Genomic DNA, 23,704 nt, shown 5'->3' on the forward strand with positions numbered 1-23,704 from the left:
ATGCCTTTTGGACGAGAAGAGTTAAGGTCTTCAATAATCTATGTTTTTTTAAATAATTTCTGGTATTTTTGCTTTTGTTTGATAGTAATAGTAGAGACAGAGACAATATTGCATTCATATAGGTATGCATCTTAACTATTGGGCTATCATAAGCCTCACATCTCACTCATATTATTCAGAGAACTGGGGTTACACAAGTTTCTTTTCTTTTCTACCTGTTGTACAGCCAAGTTAGATACTTAACAATATGACAAATCACAAGGAAAACTATTTGTACATGCATGCATGTGTGCATATCGTGTGTGCAGCAACACTAGCATCTCATCGCTGTTATCTGTTTCCAGATAAACATCCTTGATGACCTCAAAATGTACAGTCTCAACTCTTTTGACTCCAGCCAACAATCCCCTGTATGTGTTGCATTATGGCTGTAGTACATGATATATAAATACATTAGTGCTGACTCATACAGCAAAAACACCTCCAATGTCAAGGAATGTCAAGGAATAACAAATCACAGACGATACTTAACAAATTAAATCCTCTTTTGCTTGTAAGGTCAGCTAAAGAGCTGTGTGTGTTCATGTACAACACGTTCAGGACCAAGGACACTTCAGCAGGAGTGAAATATGATATCAGGAACCAGGTAATATGACTGAAGGACACGACAAGGCCAGTTGGACTTAAGTTGTGCTTTCAAAAGACTCCACAAAAGTGGTAACTGCATTATCTATTCAAGAGTCCAGTTGAGAATAAAATGAAGAATTGTACTAACTTGCATGTAACTAAGATGGTTCGGTAACAGCCCATAATGAGTAATGGAGTGCAAGTCAATGAAATATAAGAAAGTAAGTACGTACAACAAAACACCCTGTGTATGTTCATTCAAACCTCAGTGTGCGTTTGTGCGCTCACCTGAAACACCACTCGTGATTTCTCCAGCAGGTATGTTCTCATGTTGGCGCCGATGATTCGGTAGCGGTTGTCGAAGCCGATCTCGATGTATTTCCCAAAGCGACTGCTGTTGTCATTTCTGGTGGTCTTTGCATTTCCTATGGCCTGGGTGACAGAAGAAAGACAAAATGCAAAGAGATGCAACATATTGTGGTGAGAGTGTTTAAACTTATAGAGAGCAGATGGTGCAGCAGCACATTTTCATTTAAACACCATTTGGCTTCAAATTGACTGAGCACAAACGGTAGTTCCAGTTATTGCAGGATAATACAACAGCAGAATGAAAGGGAGTCTTTACTGTGGTTATTGTTTCTATGGTGAGGCAGAAAGTACAAGGAGGCAACAAAGTACCTATCATCACAGAGAAAATGTGTTTCGGCTCTTGAGCATTTTGGAAAATACACTTATTTGCTTTCTTGCCTGATACCACGGTCATGCCTGTGCAGTGAATATGATGCTAACGTCAGCACCTGGTTAGCTTAGCTGACCACAAATTCAGGCTACGAGGGAACAGCTAACCTGGCTCTCTCCAAAGGTAACAACAGCTTGACTATTTCTTGGCCAGAAGGAATAAATAAAATCCTGTAGACTTGTTGTTGCCAGGAATTCACTGCCCCCACCCAAAAGATAGTCTGGCACATAAAACTGCTGTGGGTGCATTCAGTTCTAGTACGGATTAAACAAACGAGATACACGGGGCTAATTAGTGAGCACTAAAGGCATTAGTTGGCATACTTTGTAAGCTTTGGACAGAGCCAAGCTAGCCCTCTCCCTCTGTTTCTATTTCTATGCTAAGCTAAGCTAACTGGTTGCTGGTGTTAGCTTCCTACATACCATACAGACATGAGAGTTGTATCAATCTTCTCATTCAATTCTCAGTGAGTCTCTACGCAGCACTACGCACCAGAACCTCTTCTACACACACCTAACAAATCGTTAGCATGTTTTAATGAACCTCTGTTCCTCCACAGACACGTTGTTGGATACACTGATGGACTTTTCATGCTGAGCTACTGTAAATCTAAATCTGTAGTCAGCAGCCTCAGTTCAATATAAATGATTAATCAATGACTCTACGAGGAATTGTCAGTAGACGGGTGGGGCCATGCGCACAGACACGCACACAAAAACACATCCCAGCTACACAAGCAGCCGGCTTGAGCAGAGTTAAATGTGAGCACAGAGGGTTCTTGCTGAGTTAAGGCCAAACACACAGTCTTTCACCGCAGACAAGGAGCCTTTCAGCAGAGCAGGTATTCCAATATCTGCCTGCATCAGCCAAACACATATAAACACCATGCACAAACACTCTGCTGCTCTCACACACGCAGGTTTTGTAATATCGAACAGGCTGATGCAACCATCTACTCTGCGCCGAGGCTTAGGGGCTGAAGTGACATCACTGCGACGAACGAAAGAAAGCTCTCTATTCATTCTGCTAGTCTGTCTCTGATTGGCTCGAGGTGAAAGTGGTGGCTGGGAGAGCGATGCTAATAGAGCAGAGACAGGGTGGGGGATGGCAGGAGGTGGAGGACGAGTAGGGGAGGCGGGGGTAGTGGCATATGGGCACAGGAGAGCTCTCCAACTCCTCCTGTTCTTATGACTCTACAGGAAGAAATACAAAAACACACACGCAGTTAAGGATAAGAGCTGTGTTATCACAGCAGAGAGCAGCTCGAGGGCCAGAAAGACACAGAGTGTGGTGGAGAAACTGAAGGGGAGGCAGTAAGTAAATGCCAGTGGAGAAGAGAGCGAGACAAGAGGAGAGGAGAAGGACAAACAGCATGACATTCAGCCTGTGTCTTTTACAAATCAACTAAGTGGATATATAGTGGTGTAATTGGGCCAAAGAAACAAGAGTCTATTCACAAACTGCCAGGAAAAAACTGCATTCACAAACTGCACTTAAAAGAAAAATTTGCGGCTATGGAGCGGAGCTTCGTTACACGAGTCGCATTACAGGATTTCACAAATTCAGTGGGAAAAAATCTGTAAATCTAGACAGCGATTCTGCATCTAATGAGTTATTACAAACAGCAGCACAAATTATAAATAAATGCTCACAAAAAGCTTTGAGCATGTTCATTATTTGATATTTTAAGAGATGATATTTGAGTATCAGCAGGAAACAGATAAAACTGACAGTAATCAAAAGGTCTTTCTCAGCAGACAGCCTCCACTCCTCACCTCCATGATGGGGTTGGAAGCCAAGACTTTCTCCTCCACGTTGGCCTCGCTCGCAGAGCCGCTGACCGTAGCAAAGTATCTCATGGCGTATTTGGCTGATACCGTCTTTCCTGCTCCGGACTCCCCGCTCACAATGATCGACTGGTTTCTCTCATCCCTGACAAATTGAACAAAAACAAAAAAATATAAAGAAACGCATTTATTACGTTAGTGTACTTATAAAGCCCAATTTTGACCAGTCAAGTCAAGAGAAGCTAAATATTGGCTCTGACTGGCAGTAGGCCGTGTTTTAGTCTGTGATGATAAATAATTAGGGTGATGTTTTACTGTGATCTGTAACAATCCTCTAAGTGACACAAACAAAGCCAGGGTTAGCACACAGAAAGTGAGATCAACAAAATATTTTGAATGCCTGCAAGCAGAGCAGGTGTCAACACACCCTATAAGCCCCTGTGTGCCTTTACATGCTTTAATATCCAGCAGGCCATCCTCTTCACTATCCCAAGAAATGAGATAAATTCCTGAGGCAACACTGCTTCCTCCTACTGTGCCCTCATCTTTTGTAACAAGTCCCAGATGCTGGTAGGAGAGTCGGCTCTGTTGAGATCATTTCTTCTTTTGCAATTGGCATTTTTTCCACCTATGGCTCCCAATTCATCCCGAGCATATTGAGCTCTTCTTTCATTTTTTTCTTATACAGTTTTTGGGAGGTGTTCCTTGAGTCAGGAACGATTGCTTTGCTTGGATTTTCTGGCTGTTTCCTTTTCCTGCGAAGTAATATTCAATATAGATTATAAATATGATTCGTCGTTCAGCCCTACACTGCATGCAAGGCTCTCCCATGTCGAGTGGTGCCACTGAACGTTGGCTGCCCTGTGTGAGAGAAGGAGGGGCAGCTGATTAAACCTGTGTATATGTGCTTGTTTCATTGTCCCCGAGGGGGGGCTGAAGAGATCTACTGGTTTGTTCCTGCAGAGAAAAGCAGCATGTGTGTTTGATTAAAAGAGCAAGAAGTAGAGGGAGGGAGAGACAGAGAGACCACCACGAACCTATTTTTGGCTCAGCTTTGACCTACAAACCCCGGAGAGAGAGGGAGGGCTGAGCAACAAGGAGACCAGAACCAAGGCTACTCAGGTAACGCATGCACATATACGAACCTGGCCATCTGTTTGTAAGCCTCCTCTGCCACGGCGAAGATATGTGGGTCCATGTCTCCCATGTTTTGACCGCTGTAGGCGTTGATGATGTCTGAGCCGTAGATCGGCAGCGTCTCGTACGGGTTGATGGCCACCAGAACGATTCCTACGGCACGAACGCAGAGGCCAAGTATGAGATCACAGACAGCATTTAGAGGCTTCGTTCTTCTTCTGAGAGGGGAGGATTACTGTATATACTGTGTGTATTGTTCATTATCTCTTCTTGTTTGTTGCAAACTGAGGGGGAAAGCAAGACCCTGATGCCAGTGGATGCTCCTTCAATGTTTGTTGTTAGAAAGTAGGATTTCAAACCAAAGCACTGCAACATGCAGTCGCTTTTAATTAGATGGTTAAAGTTCGACATACCGCAGTAAGTGTAGATGAGCTTGGAGTCGACGAAGCGGACTTTGAGGTTGTGCAGCACGGCCGGCTCGTGGAGGTAGCTGAGCGCTGTGAGGTCATTCTCGCCCACCAAGATGTCGGGATTTCGCAGGTAAGGCAGGTTCTTTGTCTTGGGGTCCAGCGTGTGCTCAATGCTCTGGAGATGAGACAGGAGAGTTTGAACAGAGACACACTCTTTAGAGCAAAAGACGATACAACACTTGTGAAGTGAAATATTTAAACAAAATATGTTGGATCAGTGAAAATCTGACCGCAACATGTGTCAAGACATGTGTTTCTTCCAAGGATCATTTAATAAAATGTAAGAACTCATCATCGTCCTAACATACAGGGAGCAAGCAAACTCTCACCGATTAATTCTCAAGATAAACTACAAGTGATGTCGCCGCACGAGGAGAGGAGATTTTGTTTTGAGTTTAATTTTGTGAAGTTATTATTAATAACTAACTTAATTTTCTTATATTTCAATAATCTCCTCAGCTAGAACGATGACTAGTTCAGTTATATTACCATTGCTATTACATATGCACGAAACTTTGCAAAAACAGAACCAAGGTGAGCATTTTATGTTTCAAACAAGCAACACGGTGTTTAGCCTGTTTGCTGATGCAGGTTAGGACGCGTTCATGTGTAAAAAACTGACACAATCCGATGTTTGCATCAATTCCATTTGAGAAGAACTGAAATTAAAATATGGTTGAGGTGTCCTGATTTATGGTCCCTAACCCTTCTCATCAGCCATCCTTACTATGCCAACAGACTTTGTTTATACTCACCCAATGATGACACAGATACATTCTCTTTTTATTGCTAATGTCCAGAGGTGAAAAAAAGTTTCCCATTAGAGAATCCATCGAGACATTTCTTCTGGATGCATGTCTGTAAGATCCTTTATATGTTCGGCTGTTGCAGTGTTCCAGGTCTGGCTCGCTGGGGCTGACTGACAGTTGTGAACCCATCGTCCCAATCAATAACAGATGTCTCTTTCCCACTGAAAGTATTTATACAGTATTTTATGCTCTCAGAAATGTCATGAGACAGATTACTGATTTGCCACGGCTGTGGAGCAAAACCAGCAGCCACTTAAATCTGTATTGTTTTGCACTAATCTTGTTTTCATTTTTATGGAAGATTTGGAGACTTCAGCCTGTCTGCTTCATGCACATTTTCATTCTCACATTTTTTTTATTTTTTATATCCCTATTGAAGGGATCTCTTTGTCTTTCTGAGGCTTGCTTGATAAGTATGTTTGATTCTGACGTCTTTTAGCAAACACCAGCAATGAAATAGATAATCGGATTGCTTGACTGACTTATCAAGTGTGTTGTTTTGATATTCTTAACAGATATGTAGTCTATATAGAACAGAGAGCACTCACAGAGAGAATAACTGATGATGCACAATCATCTAAATGTGTTATTGCAATATATTAAAAGAAAATATTGAGAATTATACTCTGCACACAGATCTGGACGAGCAGCAGAATCCACAATGATAAGACAGGGTGCAGTATTTCATAAAAAACTATGCATAAATACCTTATTATGCAATGTAAGGACATGTATTGTGTTTGGTTTTGAGGTGATTTCTTCCTGCCCTCTTTGAGAGCTTGATCTATGTTGAAAACCATTGCTTGTGGGCCTGTAAAGCCCACAGAGACGTGGTACGTGATATTCAGGTTCACAAATAACCTTGACTACTTAAAAAAGTGCTTGATCTCCACCTGGCCTGGACTAACACCAAAGATCTGTCAGTTTTTCCAACTTTCCAAGCACATTCATTGAAAATTCCCCATCTACGTTAATGCTGCAACCCTGTTTTCGATAATGATAGAATTTCCATTTTTTTGGGTGAACTTTTTCTTTAAACAGCCTGAACCAGAAGCATACAGTAACCATCTTGATGGTGCTGGCTACATTTACATATGATCACATAAATAATAAATCATAAGGAGCAATATGGCAAATAGTTTTGCCCGCAGCCTGTATTCATTAACCGGAGTGCTCGTTGTTGCTTTGAGCTTGTGGCTGTTTGGATTCTAGGCTGAGAGATTCAATTTAATGCTATACGTTTAAAATGCTCCTTGGGGCATATTTGCAAGCTGGTCTCGTTTGTGGGGAGTGTTAATGGTAAAACCAATAGCTGCTAATGAGATCCAGCACTCTGAAGTGTCTTTGAGGCAGAGAGGGAAACAAATAGAGCTGAGATGAGACAAAGCATATTAGAGGGAGACGCTGCTTCCTCCCAACACTCCTCTTCTATTCATCCTCACCTTTCCATCCTCCAGCATGAGCTGCAGGGAGGTGTCGCCATTTTTGTAGTCCTTGGTGAGCTCAGCAGACTTCCACACTTCCTCTGCATCTGGGATCCACACCCGAGCACACTGAGAGACAGGGAAACAAAAGACAATGAAAAATTTGATAAATACTTGTTACTGCACAACAGAGATACAAATTATACAAAGAGCCAGGGTTGGATTTCACATTACCACCCGAAACCTATATTTTTAAAGACTTTGGGTTGAGTATTTTCACTGACAGCATTAGGTCAATATAAAAAAACCCAAATATGTTCTTTCAAAAATACAAGCCCTGCCCTGCGACTAATCATTTTCATTGGTCGCACCGGTACACGTGATATTCAGCAGGTCACATTGAGGAAATGTATAAAATATTTTTTAACATACAAAACAAAAAACAAAGCAAATCTACCAAAAACCACACAACCAAAACTATAAAATGTGAGAAAACACTGAGGCTAGTAGGGAAAAGTTATTCTGGCATCATGTTGGCTAAAATGTTGCTGATGTTCTTATGTAAACAAACATGCATGTAAACACAACAGGCCATACAGAGGTCAGCAAACTTGATCCATGTCAGTCACATCCACAATAAGTCGAGTTATGTATGATAAGTCGATGATGTAATTATCGAATTATTATCATTTGGAGATACCACTTATCTGACCCAACTTTGCTGCACAACAGTTTAACTCAAATCCTTTGACAAGAGGGATGAAAGAAAGTTTAAATCCTTTCTGCTAATAATTAAAACTGGATGACTTCAGAGAAAACACTGGGCACTTATGTTTATACAGTCATGAGCAAATGGTTCGTAACGGTCTGCAAATGTTGTGGGAACAGACTGTCAAACAAATAGAAGATAATAACGACTGAAGAAATCTGTTGTGGTCAAAAACTTCATTTTAACAAGCACACACACACACACACACACACACACACACACACACACAGTTCACCATAAAACTGTTTCGTACAAACTTGTGACTGGAGGCAATCAGCTGATCACAGACATGTGGGTAAAACAGTGATGAACACTGGCAGTCACATGGCTGAGGAATCCAGCTCACAAACGTAGACGCATGAACACACACACGGAAACCGTACTTCTAATGGTTTGCCGGACGACAGGGCAGCGAGCGAAAGACTGAGAGAACCACACTGTAGCCTTAAAAACGCAGACAGACGAGGCCTGCGGTGCGTGAATGTGTGTGTGCGGCCTGCTGGATTAAAGACATCAATCAGAGGTCAAACAACACTGAAGCTGTTCTTCTTACAGTACATTTGGCATTACATAAGGAGAAAGATGAGAGTAAATTAAGTTTATTAATTAGGGGTTTGGGTGGTTCAACAGATCAGATTCTGGTGGGGGTTTGTGTGTGTTGTTGTTTGTGCTGGATTCGTCATCTCAACTAAATTAATCAATGGCATAAGTGTGAAAATATCAAAAAGGATTACTCTCAAAAGAGACCAGATAAAATAAACTCCTCATCTTTTTGCCTTTGTTAAAACATAATCCAGGACACACGAGGACTAAAAGCAAGCCCACGTTCACACAATCCCGACACCAAATGAGGATTTTAAATCTGCTGAGACTACAACTGAAACGATTAATCAATTAGTTGTCAAAATTCTCTGATTCCATCTTCTTAAATGTGAATATTTTCTGGTGTCTTTCCTCCTCTATGACAGTAAACTAAATATCTTTGGGTTGTGGACAAAACAAGATGTTTGAGTGCATTATCTTGGGCTCTGGGAGACACTGATCGACATTTTTCACCATTATCTGACATTTTATAGACCTAATCAAGAAAATAATCTACAGACTAATCAACGATGAAAGTTATCATTAGTTGCAGCCCTGGCTGATATTCATCGGAAGTCTTGATTAGGACTCCGGCCGCTGAAGCACATGACGATGAGTGCTGAGAATCTTTCTGACAGAGGGTTTCACGGCTACTTTTGGCTTCGTTACATAAACTGCTGAGGACGATTTCACAGAGTCGAGAGAGAAAGACCTCATTGTAGAAGGACGCAGTGGGAGAGAAACTGGTTAATTTGGTCTGCTGCATCACCACCGATCATCTGAATCATGACATCATGGTCACACACACCCTCGCCCTCCCTCCCTCTCTCCGTCTGTCCGTCTCTCGCTCGTTATGTTAAGAAGGAGAAACCAAAGAAAAAGTGTTTAGTCCTTTTGCTTAGTGCAACAACATATATCATATCTATTTTTCCTCTGCTAATACAGAGCCTGTATGTGTGCCTGGATGTGCTTCAAACTCCATCTCCACCAAGCCTCCAGGTTGTCCCAGTTTTTTTGTTCACTTTGTCTTATCCTCCTCTCTCTCCACCCCTGCAGGAGCACCAGACAGCGTGATCAGTGCGGTTAGAAAGTGTGACATGTGGTTCAGGTTTGCCACTGAGTGACGGTTACAAAAGAAGTGAAACGGCGAAAGTCAGGGGACAAAGTTAACGGAAACAAAACAACCATAAAAGAAAAATGTAACGATATGATGGGAACTATACAGGGAGTAAGTAAATGATAAAAAGCATACAATGCTTTAAAAGTGGTGAGGTGTGTGTGGAAAGTTGGTGGTACTTACGCTGATGTGAATATGTCTGTGATAAGCAATAACAGCTGATAAATTGGTCGCTAATGGCTAATCTGTCTGGCTCTACTGTGTACATGTGGTTTTCAGGAAGCGAGATAATGAGAGGCGTGTTGCTCCTGAGCTATATGTGGGAGGTCAAAGAGAGAAAAAAGAAAAGCATAAAGTGAGATAGACAGAGTGTTTCTATCTGTGTGTACAGCAGCTGAAAACGGGACACCCTCACAAACAGCCAGCAGGGTCAGACAACACATCACACCCTCACATCTGTCTGACACTCACAACTTAAACATCCGCGGTCAAACAGCCAAGTCTGACTTTCAATCAGAGATGGCTTTTCCTACAAATTACGATTGATTAAGTGAATTTAACAACTTAATAAACATTTTAAATTCAAGACAATTTCTGTGCAATAAACTGTAACAGTAATACAACTGTCTCAGTAACAATTACATATTATTGGCACAATCAGCCCACTGAATAGTTTATGCACAATGTTCGAAAATGTTGTCAGAACAACACCTGCCTGCCAAAGCTGACAGATTTATCAGAGCTGCTGCCACATTCGGCTGCAAGGAGCCAATTATAGTTGTTATGTCCATAAAATCAAATGAATGGATCAAAATATCACCCAATGCGTGGCTTTGTTTTCTTGAAACAAAGAATGAAAGCATAAATTCAGGCAAAATTGAAAATGAACAACTTGCACATTTTTATCCAGTTCAGGAAACCCATTTTGTTGCAGGTGGATTAGTCACTACAAACCCCTGCAGTGTAGCCAAATACTGTTGAAGTTGGCAAATCTTTATTTTAAAGTGCAGCAGACTTCCACAACCTTTCTAAAGATATGAAATATGTCAGGCTAAACTTGAGGAAATATTAAAATATAAAAGGATCCACAACACGTCAGACAGAATCATGCGGCCATGAAGCTGTGGAGTCTTGAATATTTGACTCAGTGTAAACACCAGACAGCTTCAATGAAGAGCTGGGACAAGCTGATAAGAAATATAATTGATACTGTCGTTTGGGGAAAGAAATTATTTAACAAGCTTAAAGCTTGCGGGCAAACAAAATGGAATCACTTTTTCTAAGGGGGGGATACATTTACAATTACAGGCAAACAGCGTCTTTGCCCGCCTCTCTTTGTCACACTTCCAATTACACCATTTCCTCAGTCATTTCACCTTTTGGTCCCTACAGGAGACCGTCCCATCAGCCAGCCTCCTAGCAACCGAGAGGGAGAGGGAGAGAGGGAGAGAGAGAGAGAGAGAGAGGGAGAGAGGGAGAGAGAGAGAGAGAGAGAGGGAGAGAGGGATAGGAGGAGGACGACAGAGGCTAAAAATAGCAACAGCGAGTTTTGAGCAGCATCACACCTCACACAGACATCACTGCGCTACTGAGCACACTTCCTGATCCTCATAATCAACACACACACACACACACACACACACACACACACACACACACACACACACACACACACACACACACACACACACACACACACACATCTGTTAAGTGCGTCAGTAGGTGTCAAGCATGATTATCCTGAATTGGTTGGCACGTTTTCCTTTCTTTTCTTTCTCTTTACTCTTGGACCAAAACATTATCATACAGAGGTGTGTGTGTGTGTGTGTGTGTGTGTGTGTGTGTGTGTGTGTGTGTGTGTGTGTGTGTCTGTCTACCTAAGTAAGGGACGAACACAGTCAGACAGACAGACAGACAGACAGACAGACAGCAATACAACACGGCTGCAGAGGCTATGAATCATATTTATAGACCAACAAATTCCCCTGGGTTCAGAAAACAGAGGAGAGATGAAGGATGAGAGCCAACCAGACACACACACACACACACACACACACAGACATTTACATGCTTCAAGGACATAATCTTCCACAATGAAACACAAGCTGGAGCGTCTGAAAGCTGGGGAGCAAAATGTGATGAGTCAGAGTGCAGCCTCTCTGTCTGCCTCACAGAGCGATAGATGGATGGATGGATGGATGGATGGATGGATGGATGGTGGTCAGCCTGGTGTGTTATGGGAGGCAGAGGAAGAGAAGACGGGTGACGGAAAGGGAGCAAAGACGTCAGAGGATCTCTGACATCAGAAATCACATGACTAAAGTCTGTCTGCATTGGGCTCGCTCCACATATGCCGCATGCCTGAGTGAGAGACTGCATTGTGTCTGTAGGTCTGTAATTTTCTCTTGCTTTCTATGCGATAAATGTGTGTTGCTTTTAAATGTGCAAAATAAATGTGTGAGTGTTCAGACTGATAAAGATAGCAAGACAACTAAAAATACCAGCTGTTATGGTCCAAATTATTGTTATAATGTTATAGATATAATTACAACATGGACAACATGCACATGAACAATGCAACACCTTCTTCTACCCTCATCTGCATCCAGGCTGCAAGAGATCATCTCAAATAAATGGTGACATATTCAATGTATTCAGTGTGATCTCGCCCTGAGCACATGTTTAATTGCTTTTCCTTTACTCCAGGAAAAGGCAGTGGAGACCCAGTCAAGTGACTTCTGATTTCGTTATTACAGCTGATTAAAGGGCTATTGCAGCAATTTAGTACTAGATCTGAATATGGTTGAGGGATTCTCAAGTGACACATAACAAAAAGATGGAAGCAACAGTGGCCAAGACATCCTGACATTTATACATTTGTTTGGGTCGAGCTCCAAAAACACTGGATCCGACATTTCCCTCAATTCTGCATTGTCCATAACCCTAGTGTGCAACAGGCAGTATTGGGGGTAATTACAAAGTGATGCATTCGAGTACTTAGACGACATTTTATGGTAGTAATTAACGTGACGCGTTTTGATATATTTAATCCGTCTCTGTAAGGATTTTTATCTATTTTCCTACAAAAAAGGAAAAAAGAAAATCCCTGATGCAGTCAAACTGTTTCTGTTTCTCTCCTACTTCTTAAATGGTCAGAAAAGCTCCAGCAACACAACTTCATTATTAAATTTGACGTGTTTCAACTTGTTGCCTTCATCAGGGTCATCACAACACAAATGGTTTTTCATATAGGGAGCTGGTATGTTTCGGTTAAGTTCGCTGCCAAAAGTCTGCACAGCTGCCGGGTACCCTCGGTCTCTGTTTACTTTAATGTACCTCAAATAATTCAACCTTTTTCAAGTGCAGCTCAATTGTTAAAAAAAGATATGTGCCCCTGTGTCAACTCGATTTTGTTTCGTAATCAAACATAAAAAGATTATTCAAGAGCTGCGATGGGGATTATATACTGCCATTCCAGTTATTATAAACCTGCAGCGTTACAGATTATGCATCGTAGAATATGTTATTCAGTGTCGGTGGAGACAATACATTTAAAGGCAGATGTGCATCCTCTGGACAATATTAGCAGAAACATGTGTAATGAACACACAGGGGTTTTCATTTCTGCTAACTCAAAAGTACTCTAACAAGTTACTTTTCTTAGTAGGCAATGCTGTAACATAAGTTACACAAAGTTAAACGCTGACGTTGGTAACAGGGTGTTTGTAATAAATCTGTAGCGCCCTTACCCAAGCTGAGATAACCCTTATGATGTCACAGTTGTGTGTTCAGGTTTGTTGTTCGACTTGATGAAGCAGAGGGCTTTATACAATCCTTTAATAGCAAACTGAGCCCCTTAATTGTGAGCAGATAATAGGGCTGAACCTTTGTGATTAAAGGTCCAATTTGTAAGTAAGTTGATTGTTGAATCTCATTCCCAACTCCTTTAGACCTTCAAAACTAGTTAGTGTGATGAGAATCATTATTCATAGTAATGGCCACTCATCAACCTTCCGACACATCTGAAAGCAGCACATTGACACAAGTTTTTAATGACACAATTTCTTTTATATCAAATAATGAACTAGTTCACACTTTCCCTCACAGTGGCTCAGTTCACAGCAGGGAGAGGCTGCTCCTGAAGGTACAAGACTGGGCTGGTGCTAATCCTGGTTTAACTGAGACAAAGGATCAGGACCTGATTAAGCTAACTCAGGGCTCAACACCGGCTAATCTCATTGCAGTCAACTACACCGAGATTTCATTAGATTCGCATATAGCTACAGGTTGCTGCTCCTGCAGCTACTGCTAACACGAAGGCTAAAGCCTGTATTTAATTCTTCTCCTGAACCACAGACAGAAATAATGTAAGCATCCAAAAGGAGGCACTAAGGCAGGAGAGGAACAATGAGTATATGTTTACATTAACAAAGAAAAGAGATTAAACTCATTACATCCAAAACTGTGTGCCACAACATGGAGCTCAGAGATATTTGTAATCTCTTAAGGAAAGTGACCAGTCGTGTTGTTACTAAAGTCACATTCATTTCAGTTGTAAACCTAAACCCTCATTTTGCTCTCAGTCCTGCTGCAGCACATCTGCAAGGACATTAGAGAAAAACTGAGATTTGGAGGACATATAGATCAGGGCAGTGGGAGAGTGTGTGTGTGCACAGTATATGTGCACATACAGTATGTATATATGTGTGTGTTGGGGGTGTAAGGCTGTAAGCCATGGGGCCGGGCATCCATCCAGAGTGTTTACAAAGTCAACAGCAGATTAGAGTCACTTCACCATGCTAATACTGAGCTCTGAGCTTTTGCTCTTGGACTGGAGACACCCTGGCCTGCTGTGACTTCTCTGAACCCTCTTAGGGTTTTCCCCTACTTACACCGACAGATCCTAACTGATGGCTTATTAGGCCACTGATAAGCCATCAGTCGAAAATCAGTCAGAAATCATTTCCAATTAACTTTTTACTTTCTTGTCTTCATTGTTAAACAACCACTGTTGCCAATTAAAATGTATCTGATGTGACTTAGGTAATTAACATTTAGAATAACGCAAGTACACAACTCAAAATATAACAAATTTCTAGTCTTAATGTTGAAATGTTACATATTATATCTTTGAGTCTCACTTGACTAACTTTATCAAGTAGTGGACCATCTATACCACCTACGAAAACTTCACGACTTCACACTTAGGCAGCACTGTTGACTGAAGACTAAAAGATGCTCCCACCTCGCTACATCACTGAGACTTCAGGTGAATGAGACAACGCTCCAGTAATCCAGTTGGACCAGTCAAATATTGCTCAGTTAAAAAATGTATACAAAAATTAAATCAGGTCAAAAAGATCTCATCATGGTCGACACATTATCCACGTCGCTGAGCTCTACTCAAATAAAATGACACTCCTCTGCTCTGTTGTAAAGAAGCAGCTGGTCCATTGAGTGAAATAATCTTAAATAATTCTTGAGTGAATTGAGTGGAATCTGGAAAAAGTTTTTTTAATGATACAGTCCGGCAGAGACAAATATTTCGACGTCTGCAGTGGTGTGCGGACCGTGTTTTGCTCACATATTCTCAGTAAAGCCGTCAATGGAGTTCCAGACTGCAGAGGCCTCGTCACATGATGCCACTCATGTGAGAATCTGCTGTTTTTCTGCTCAGCTGGGCAGACGCAGCATGACGCCAAGATACAGAGACCTCAGTGCTGGTGGAGAGTTTGGTTGGAGAGAAACTCTGCTTGTCTCGCTACATCCAATGGTGTTCCCTAACTGGACTCTTGGCACGACTAGCGTGCCAATGATCAGAGATCAGTGTTGCCCACTAAGCTGTGACGCTGCCCTGAACCTAATCACATTAGTCTAGTCCGTGCTGACTCTTAGAGTAGTGTAGTTCACTTCTGTATCCTATGCCAGGGTAGGAGAAACAGTGCACAGCTGAGCTTTTGCCTTGTGTTTACACCAGAAAATGGGCCTGAACAGTTTAAACAATTTGGAAAAGATGCTAAGCTAACCGCCTCTTCAGATATTTTCTTGGTTTTTCGAACATGACCCTTCCCTTGCTGCAAAATACAACATGCTACAGTTAACAGGGAACCAGTGGAGAATATTTTACATGGCCTGTAGATCTATAGGACCATTTAAAAAGGAGAACATACTGCTTCCCATCTCGGCAACTAGGTTGTGTCCTAGCTGCCAAGCCAGTCACGCAGTCCAATATCTACAAAGGTCGGGACAAACTACTTTCAGTGATTAAATTTTGACAATCTGTACCATGGATTTTGCTTTTATTCAGATACAAAAACTCAGTTCAGGCTAAAATCTGATTTTATGCTACCCTGGAGTTATTACTGCCCTGTTGCTTTCAATAACATACAATTTTACCACAGAAGAAGGGTGTGCCAGTACTGGGGCTCCATGTTGCACATTAGAGATGCAACTCAACAAAAACCAGAAGAAACACATCACTTATCAAAGAACAACATACAGCTACAAAGAGAAAGTAGCTTCAACAGATCAGACTGTTTCATTTGAACCATCTTCTTCAACAATTTCTCAAGATAGATTTTTAATGGATGAATGCTTAAAAAAAGCATTAAAAGAAGTTATAGTTAGAGGTAGTAAACTTACTTGGACAAACATGTACTCCAACTCCCGATTCATCTCGTCTCTTTATCAAGTCTCTAGCTCATGCTGCGAGTCTGCCGGTTTTCTGGATGCCTCCAGCCACACAAGACCAGACCCTAGCTGATTGAGCACTGAGCTCCAGCACTCACTGGTGAATGAAACCTTCCCATTGTGTCCACAGACACAAACAGCGTTCAACAAACGTTCCCCAAAGTCCCTCGCCCTGCAGCAGATGACTGGCCATCCCTGCTGTCTGTCAACCACTCGGGCTTCCTTTTTCAATCACATGAGTTTTGATGCAGACGAGGAGAAAAACAAGACTTTCCCACAAACCACTGACACGGCTCCAAAAAACAACTGTCTGACAGGCCCGTAATGAAGCTGGAAACCTGAATTTTGGATTGACCCGGATTGAAAGTGTCCTCTTGTTTAAGAGCAGCGCAGTTCATTTATATCAAAACACGAATAAGAATTTGGATTCCCAAACGTATTACAAGTCTGTGTTGTGTAACAATGACACATTTCATTTACTTGAAGATACCAGGTGGAAACTGAAACAAACACAATGTTGAAAGAAGATGCTTAAGGTTCACAACAGATAACCGCTGCACCATCACTTTGAACATAATAGTCAGATTCACTATTTTAGCCATAAACATGCATCTGCCCTTGGTGTGTTTGTCTGCATTGGACAGGACTGCGATGACTACATGCCAGAGCATATACAACATGACTGCGCAATTACTTTAACCAGGTTATCTCAGTAATCTAATGCACATGCTCTCGATTACAGCTGGGGAGAAAAAAATAAACCACTGACATTAGATCATGTAAAACTCACCACCAGATGCAGTTGAGGTGTCACCTATAGCACACAAAGCACAACATGTTTATGTAAACTATGATGCTAAAATATGGAATGTTTACCATGTTCAACACCTTTGTTTAGTGCGTTAGCATGCTAACATTTGCTAACTTGTACTAAACACAGTGTGAGTGCAGCTGAGGCTCATGTGAATGTCAGCAACATAGGAGGCATTTAGTCATAAACAAAAGTATTGGACAAACTTTTTCTTACAATATTTTTGACAAGGTAAAGGTGCTAAAAAAAAAATTAAAACAAATTCAGAGGATCACCAAATTTATTATGATTGATCCTTAAGGAAACATGAATAACTGAGCCAAATTGCATCAAAATCCATCCAAAACCTGTTGAAATATCTCACTCAAAACCAAAAATGGCTAAAAATTGGGGAAAAGAATGATTTAAAGGTGTTGTAGATTAAATGTAGACCGACACTAAATCACAGAAACCGACTGCTGCCGTGCTCTCTGTGGGTTAAAATAGCAGAGCATGCTGTGCTTTTGAAAACGCCCCAACAAGTGATGTAACAGCAGGTGTTTTCCTTTCCATCAGCTGCTCGTGAGATCACTGGCTCCCTCACATCAGGAGTGATGTGTGACCTCATGTGCAACATGCTTGAAATTTTCAGCCCTGCTGCTGTTTTCTGACCCGTATGATCCAGTCCTGATTCACCGTGAAGTCCCACATCCCTGCACCACATACAGCTGTTACAGCTTAGCACCCAGTCAGTGTGACTAGAACATTAAGAGGTGGGAAGATTACTGAAGAATCATACTGACGCAGAGGTTAATCTTTTCTTTGCTACCAGCATTTTAAATATGGAAAAATTACCTTTTGCTGGCAGTTTGGTATATGAATGACAGCACGTCAGTTAGCACCACAGACTGCAATAAACACACAGTATTCAGTGTAGGAATGAGTCCTGCTTTACAAAAAACTGTAAGTTTTCCTCATCAGTAAGCAAAACATATTGATGCAATGAAGGCAACTATCTTGAAGTATAATCAGATACCTGTGCCTGTATTATAATACTGTCAGGCAAGAAATCATTATAGTAGTTTCTTGTGATTTATCCTGGCGCGCAGAGCTCATTAGTGTCTGAAGGGCGTCCACACCAAGAACGATAACTATAATCACAACTGTAACAACAACAATGTGAGCATCTACGCTGATCAGTGATAACACTCTTTAAATGGTGGCGATAACTGTCGGCAGCTTTGGAAAAGGGATCTTGAGGACCTTTTACTGCTGCATATTGCACAGAGAAACAAACAAAAACCCAGAAGAATGTGGGGTTATGAAATCCTTCAAAGATGAGAGGAGTTAGGAAAATCACACTGTTAAGAGACACACTGTATTCATGTTTCTGTATGAGTCAACATCAATTATCATGGCGATCATCCAAGATGACATCAGTAAAGACAAAACAAACTTCAGAGATCCTATCAGTGCTGAAGACCAATTTTGCAGAATGTCTCAAATAAAATTATGTTTTTGATGTGTAGTTTGTAGCTAAATATTATGTTATATAAGCATTTAATAAGTTGTTTACATAACCAAGACTGACTTACTCGAGTAGGCCATCTAAAAAGTGTTATCTGAATGCCATCAATTAGCTTACATAAAAGAAGTAGGCATGTATGATAAGCACTCCTGCAACATTATTTTGTAGGATAATGTCCCCAAAATCAAGTGGATTAATGGCTCTGTAAATTCAAATGGATTCTGATTGGCTGTTAGTTTCTACCGTTAATGAAATCACTCTGAAAGTGACCCCAAATATATAATTTGCCACTGTCGCTGTCATTGTTGTTGTGGATGGTGGAGCTGTGGTGTTGACTCCACCGTCCACTTGAGTTAGAATGATTTTTAAAACGACATATTTATAGTTATTGTTATCAGCCCTTTACTGCCAGCTCCTCCACAGGATTGACAGCCGACCACGTCGAGCTCGACTCACAGACAAATCAAGGCTGTCTGAACTGCAGTCGGAGGCAACACATCTTTATATGACCATACAAATCGATACCGAGTCTAGTAGCTCTAAAAATAAAGCATATGCACTTGTTGTGTGTTGAATAGCTTTTCCATCTCTGAGTCATCTAATGGAGCATCGTCTCACTTCATCCTCCTGCTCTCTGCTTTGAGTTACACAGCACCGTTTCATTCACCTCTGGCTACTTTTGATCCTGATTTGATTTAGGCTCAAGCAGATGAAACAAACTGAATTAAATATTTGAAAAAGCGCCGATTTGTTTTCCTGACTGATGTTTACACCTGCTTGATTCATCCCTTTCCTCCCACCTACAAAAATCTGCCTTCACCTCTGACTCGCCTCTCTTTATACTGGCGGTCAGGTCAGTCAGGAGCCAAACGTGGACTGGAGCAGAGTTTTATGCTGTGTGTGTGTGTGTGTGTGCACGTTAACCACGCAGCTCAGACCCGCTCAATAAGCTCCTATAAGGCTGACTCATACACACAAAGGGCAGAGTGTTTTCCAGCCCTGTGTTGGAAAAGGAAATCACAGAGAGGGGTCTGACATCAGAAGTTGACTTTTTAAAAACAGACTGAACCATTCAATGTAGAAACTAACTTTGTGTTTCCCAGCCACACTGACGCATACAGTTCCCCCCCTGTTCCTTTTTCAATAAAAAAAAGCATTTTTAAATCAAACAAGACTCTTCTGGAATATAAGACTGACAAACTGATGGGTGGCTACAGGCCAAAATGCTGCTGGCAGAGGAAACAGATTAAGCGGGATCAGCCAAAATCTACTCACATTTTGTTCAGAGGCTGGTTGTAATTTCACACCAAGGTGCTCTTTGCAAAACCCAACAAATAATATCTCTGCTAAAAGAGAGCAAAAGCAGGCAGCAACCCTTATTTCTCTTAAATTTGACAGGTTTTCTGTAGCTGAAATTTAACGTGTTTCTTGGGAGAACTTCCTGAAAATTGAAAGGCATTTAGCAGAAAACTGAACGTGCAACTAGGACATTTAATTAAGAAAAAAAAAAAAGCACAGCCAGTCTGCTAGCACCCAGCTATAAACACATAAATATTTTTTAAATTCCCAATGAAGTTTATTGTTTCGGTGCACTGATGTCATTTCAGACAATAGAGGTCATTGTGAAATAGGTCAACTGTAAAATATCCTGCGTACGTCACATATCTTTGTGAAAAGTGTTCACCATATTTGAAGGATCAATACAAAAATGTGTGTATATTTTTCTCTATAGGTGTCAGGAGGTTTTTCTCCTGAATATCAGCATCGGCCTCAAAAATCGAGTATCGCTTGGCTCTCTTGTGTACAGCTCCAATAAGTTTAACAGTAAATCAATTAATTGACAGACAGTAAAAAATATGTTTATCACAATTTCGTAAAATCTAAGATGATGTCTTCCAATTACACGTTTTGTCGATTTAAACAATCAGCAAATATTCACATTTAAGAAGCTGGAACCAGTGAATTTTTTTGCTTAAAATGAATTGATAAATTGTTGCCAGTCAATTTTTCTGTTGATCAATTAATTAAAAAAATGTTTCAGCACTAAATGCAGCACTCAATCTGTGATTTCTGTTTGCTTTCCTTCAAGATCAGAGGTCTAAAGAGCAGCGTCCCAGGGGCCGGCACGGTCAAACGCGTCAGCAGAGCGTCCATTTGCTGACACAGGGTTCAAATCTGTGTCACCTGGTTCAGAGAAAGGTCTTTGACCATTTGTCTACGTTAACCTGAACCACTTCGGACAACAGAGGCTGGAGGAAAAAAGGTCTATCAGCATGAGATGTACAGCTGATAGTGGAGGGACTGAAATCACAAATACATTTAAAAAGAAATTTTAATCACACACACACACACAAACACTGTCACATTTCCCCTCCAACACAACCTTATTCAAGCTTTCAAAGTAGGGGGATGGGTGACTCATTCGTTCACCCTCCCTCACACACACACACACACACGCACACACACACACACTCCACTTTCTTAACATTTGCAATCACAGAAACACAGAGGCAGCAGCAGCATCAGCAGCAGCAGCATCACTTATGACCTTGTCAGTCTTCTTGAGTGTGCCAGGCCTCCCAGGCTGCAGTGTCACACTGTCTCCAGTGAGCATTTGTGGACATATAAACAACACTGAGGCTTCAGGGCCTCCACCAGTCCTCACATCCTGGATGCTAAAGGATGCTAAAAAAAACTGTCCGGATGCGGATCTCATCGCAGCATCTCGGCGGTACCCAGCCTGCGGGACTCGAGCTCACACATCCCAAAACAAGCCAGCTCGTGAGCCTGAGACACGCACCGACATCGTCACGAAACACCACCACAAGGACATTTAGGTGCACAGCTTTGAGCTGAGGCCAAATTTTGTTGTTTAAAAACGGTAAAGAAGGAGATCCTCCATGATGGCTGGCACCGCCTTTGCATCATCCCAGCCCCCCCCCCCGCCCCCCCCCCTCTTAGCCTCCAGATGTCAAACAAGAAGGCCCGGGAGGACAAGATAATCGTGTTTTCGTGAACACACAAGCTGACAAATGACAACAGAAATGATAATAATGAGGCTGATTTTGAACGATGTGTTATTTTACATATATACACGAGTGTTACAAGAGCAGAAAACGACTCTCTGCAGCATCTCATCGTCAGCTGCGCCCATTTCAGCGCCTACATCTATATTTAAAACACCCGAACGGATCCTGCTGCGTTTCAAAACAACGCGTTTTATCTGCTTTCAGCATCATTTTCATTCATTTCAAGCCAAAAACTAGACTCGCTTGTGAAAAAAACAAACACATTTCTACACAGCGAAGACCAAGCTGTCAGCATGTTTTTAAGAGAGAGCACCCCTTAATATTTGAAGGGGGGTTTAGCATGTAGCCGACATGCTAGCAGGCAGCTATAAACACACACATATACACACTTGTGTTACCTTTGTGTACAGCTCCGACGCTGCCATGACGGTCAGTCGCTATGTCCTCTCTCCAAATCTGGGCTAAAACTCCGGCAGGTCTCCTGGCTGCATGAGACTCGGTGTGTGTTTTCATGAAGCGGAGGAGCAGGAGGAGGAGGAGGAGGAGGAGGAGGAGGAGGAAATCCTTTTGTCGCTGCGACGCTTCAAGATGAAGATGTGTCTCTTATCGCCATGATAACCTGGAAAGCTCGGGGCTGCTGCTGCTGCTGCTGCTGAGGTTTCGGCGTCTCACTTTGCATTCTGGGTACGATGGTGAAATGATTCAGCCAAAACGAGCGGGCTGCGGCCGCGTGGGAAACTGCGCCCCCTGCCGGCCGAGAGGCGAAAACACACCAACAAACAAGAGAGGCTGCTTCTTCTTCTTCTTCTTCTTCTTCTTCTTCTTCTTCCTCTTCTTCTTCTTCTTCTTCTTCTTCTTCTTCTTCTTCTTCTTCTTCTTCCTCTTCTTCTTCTTCTATGATTTACATAAATATAGCATGAATAAAATGCTGTATGGGAGTCAAATTAAAATACTCTGCTGCTCAAAATGTTTTCTGTAAAAATGCAAAAAAATTATGTAACTGTTTTATGTTGAAGAATTTTCAGCTTTAATTTAAAAAAAAAAAAAAAAAAACATTGATTGCGGGTGATTTTCATCTGAAGCGTCACGTTGTACGTCACTGACGTCACGTTTTACGTCATGAATGCGCCGGAAACAGTTGTAAGAGAAGAGAAAACAACAATAGACCCAAGAAGCATCTGTAAAACAGTGGATACATTCACTTTTTTAGTGTCACAACCCCCGCGAAATTACTCGTTTAACTGTCATAATTTGTGCAATGTGTACCATTAACAGTTGGAAAGTCGAGAAGAGCCGTACGATTAAATTATTTTATACCCATTCAAGTTAGCCGGGCGCTAAACCGGAAGTTAGCCGGCTCGGTCGGCTATCCAGGTATTTTTATATCGTAGATGCAGCCATTTTTTATTTTGTAAATAGTAAGTGTTATAATTACTGGTGAGGTGAGGTCCACAAATACACCAGCAACTGCCACTTCCTGAAATCTTCGAGATGGCCACTTTAACGAGCAGGATGTAGCCAATCAGAGGCAGAGTAGGGCGGGTCATGCCGAGCAAGGTAGTGTGATCTAAAATAACGCTGCTACAGCTGTAGCAACTGTACAGTCTGTTGTACTGTCAACTGTCTGCTGACTGACTGGACTGTATATATTTTATAATAGATATATAAAAATATATATATTTATATAACGCCTGTAACACAGTGACGCACATAAGTTACGGACGCTAAGGCTCGACTCCAAACCAGGTGTTTCAGGCAATGCAAGACTGAGCAGTGTTTCTGTGGCGTGGACTTTTTCACTTTGCAGACCGTTTACATGCACAAAAATGCTACATAACACAATAAAGGACAGACAAAAATCCCAAATCATAATATGAACTCTTTAAAATAACAGCTTTAAAATCATTTTAATGTTACAGTAGCAGTGTTACCATAAAGAGTCCATGTGTAATATGTTCATTATCCTCAACACTCCATTGCCAAAAAATAAATAAATAAATAAAAATGTAGCAGGACACAAGGACTTTTCGTTTTTTAAACACTTGTTTAAAAAAAGACAATAAATTGACCATGAACCTTGTAAATTTGGAAACTGTGATTTTGTTCTGTTCTTTTATATTATCTTCAAAAATATGATGAAAGAAGACAAACGTCATGAAAGTAAAATATTAATGAAAAAAACTTTTTTCTTAGACTTAACAATGAA

The 23,704-nt window shown here is 41.4% G+C and overlaps 1 protein-coding gene across 1 annotated transcript in view; it reads right to left on the reverse strand.

Annotated features, from left to right (window-relative positions):
- Positions 1-22,137, reverse strand: part of myo5aa (myosin VAa) — a 52,719-nt gene extending 30,582 nt beyond the window's left edge. The window contains exons 1-6 of the mRNA XM_073464819.1: positions 21,897-22,137; positions 7,012-7,122; positions 4,704-4,875; positions 4,299-4,443; positions 3,142-3,298; positions 916-1,059 (exon numbers count right to left, since the gene is read on the reverse strand). Coding sequence (XP_073320920.1) covers positions 916-1,059; positions 3,142-3,298; positions 4,299-4,443; positions 4,704-4,875; positions 7,012-7,122; positions 21,897-21,923 — 756 coding nt within the window. The 5' untranslated portion in view covers positions 21,924-22,137. The remainder of the gene's footprint in view (positions 1-915; positions 1,060-3,141; positions 3,299-4,298; positions 4,444-4,703; positions 4,876-7,011; positions 7,123-21,896) is intronic.
- Positions 22,138-23,704: the final 1,567 nt, after the last annotated feature.

Source organism: Pagrus major, chromosome 4 (genome assembly GCF_040436345.1).
Source record: "Pagrus major chromosome 4, Pma_NU_1.0".
NCBI classification, from domain to species: domain Eukaryota; kingdom Metazoa; phylum Chordata; class Actinopteri; order Spariformes; family Sparidae; genus Pagrus; species Pagrus major.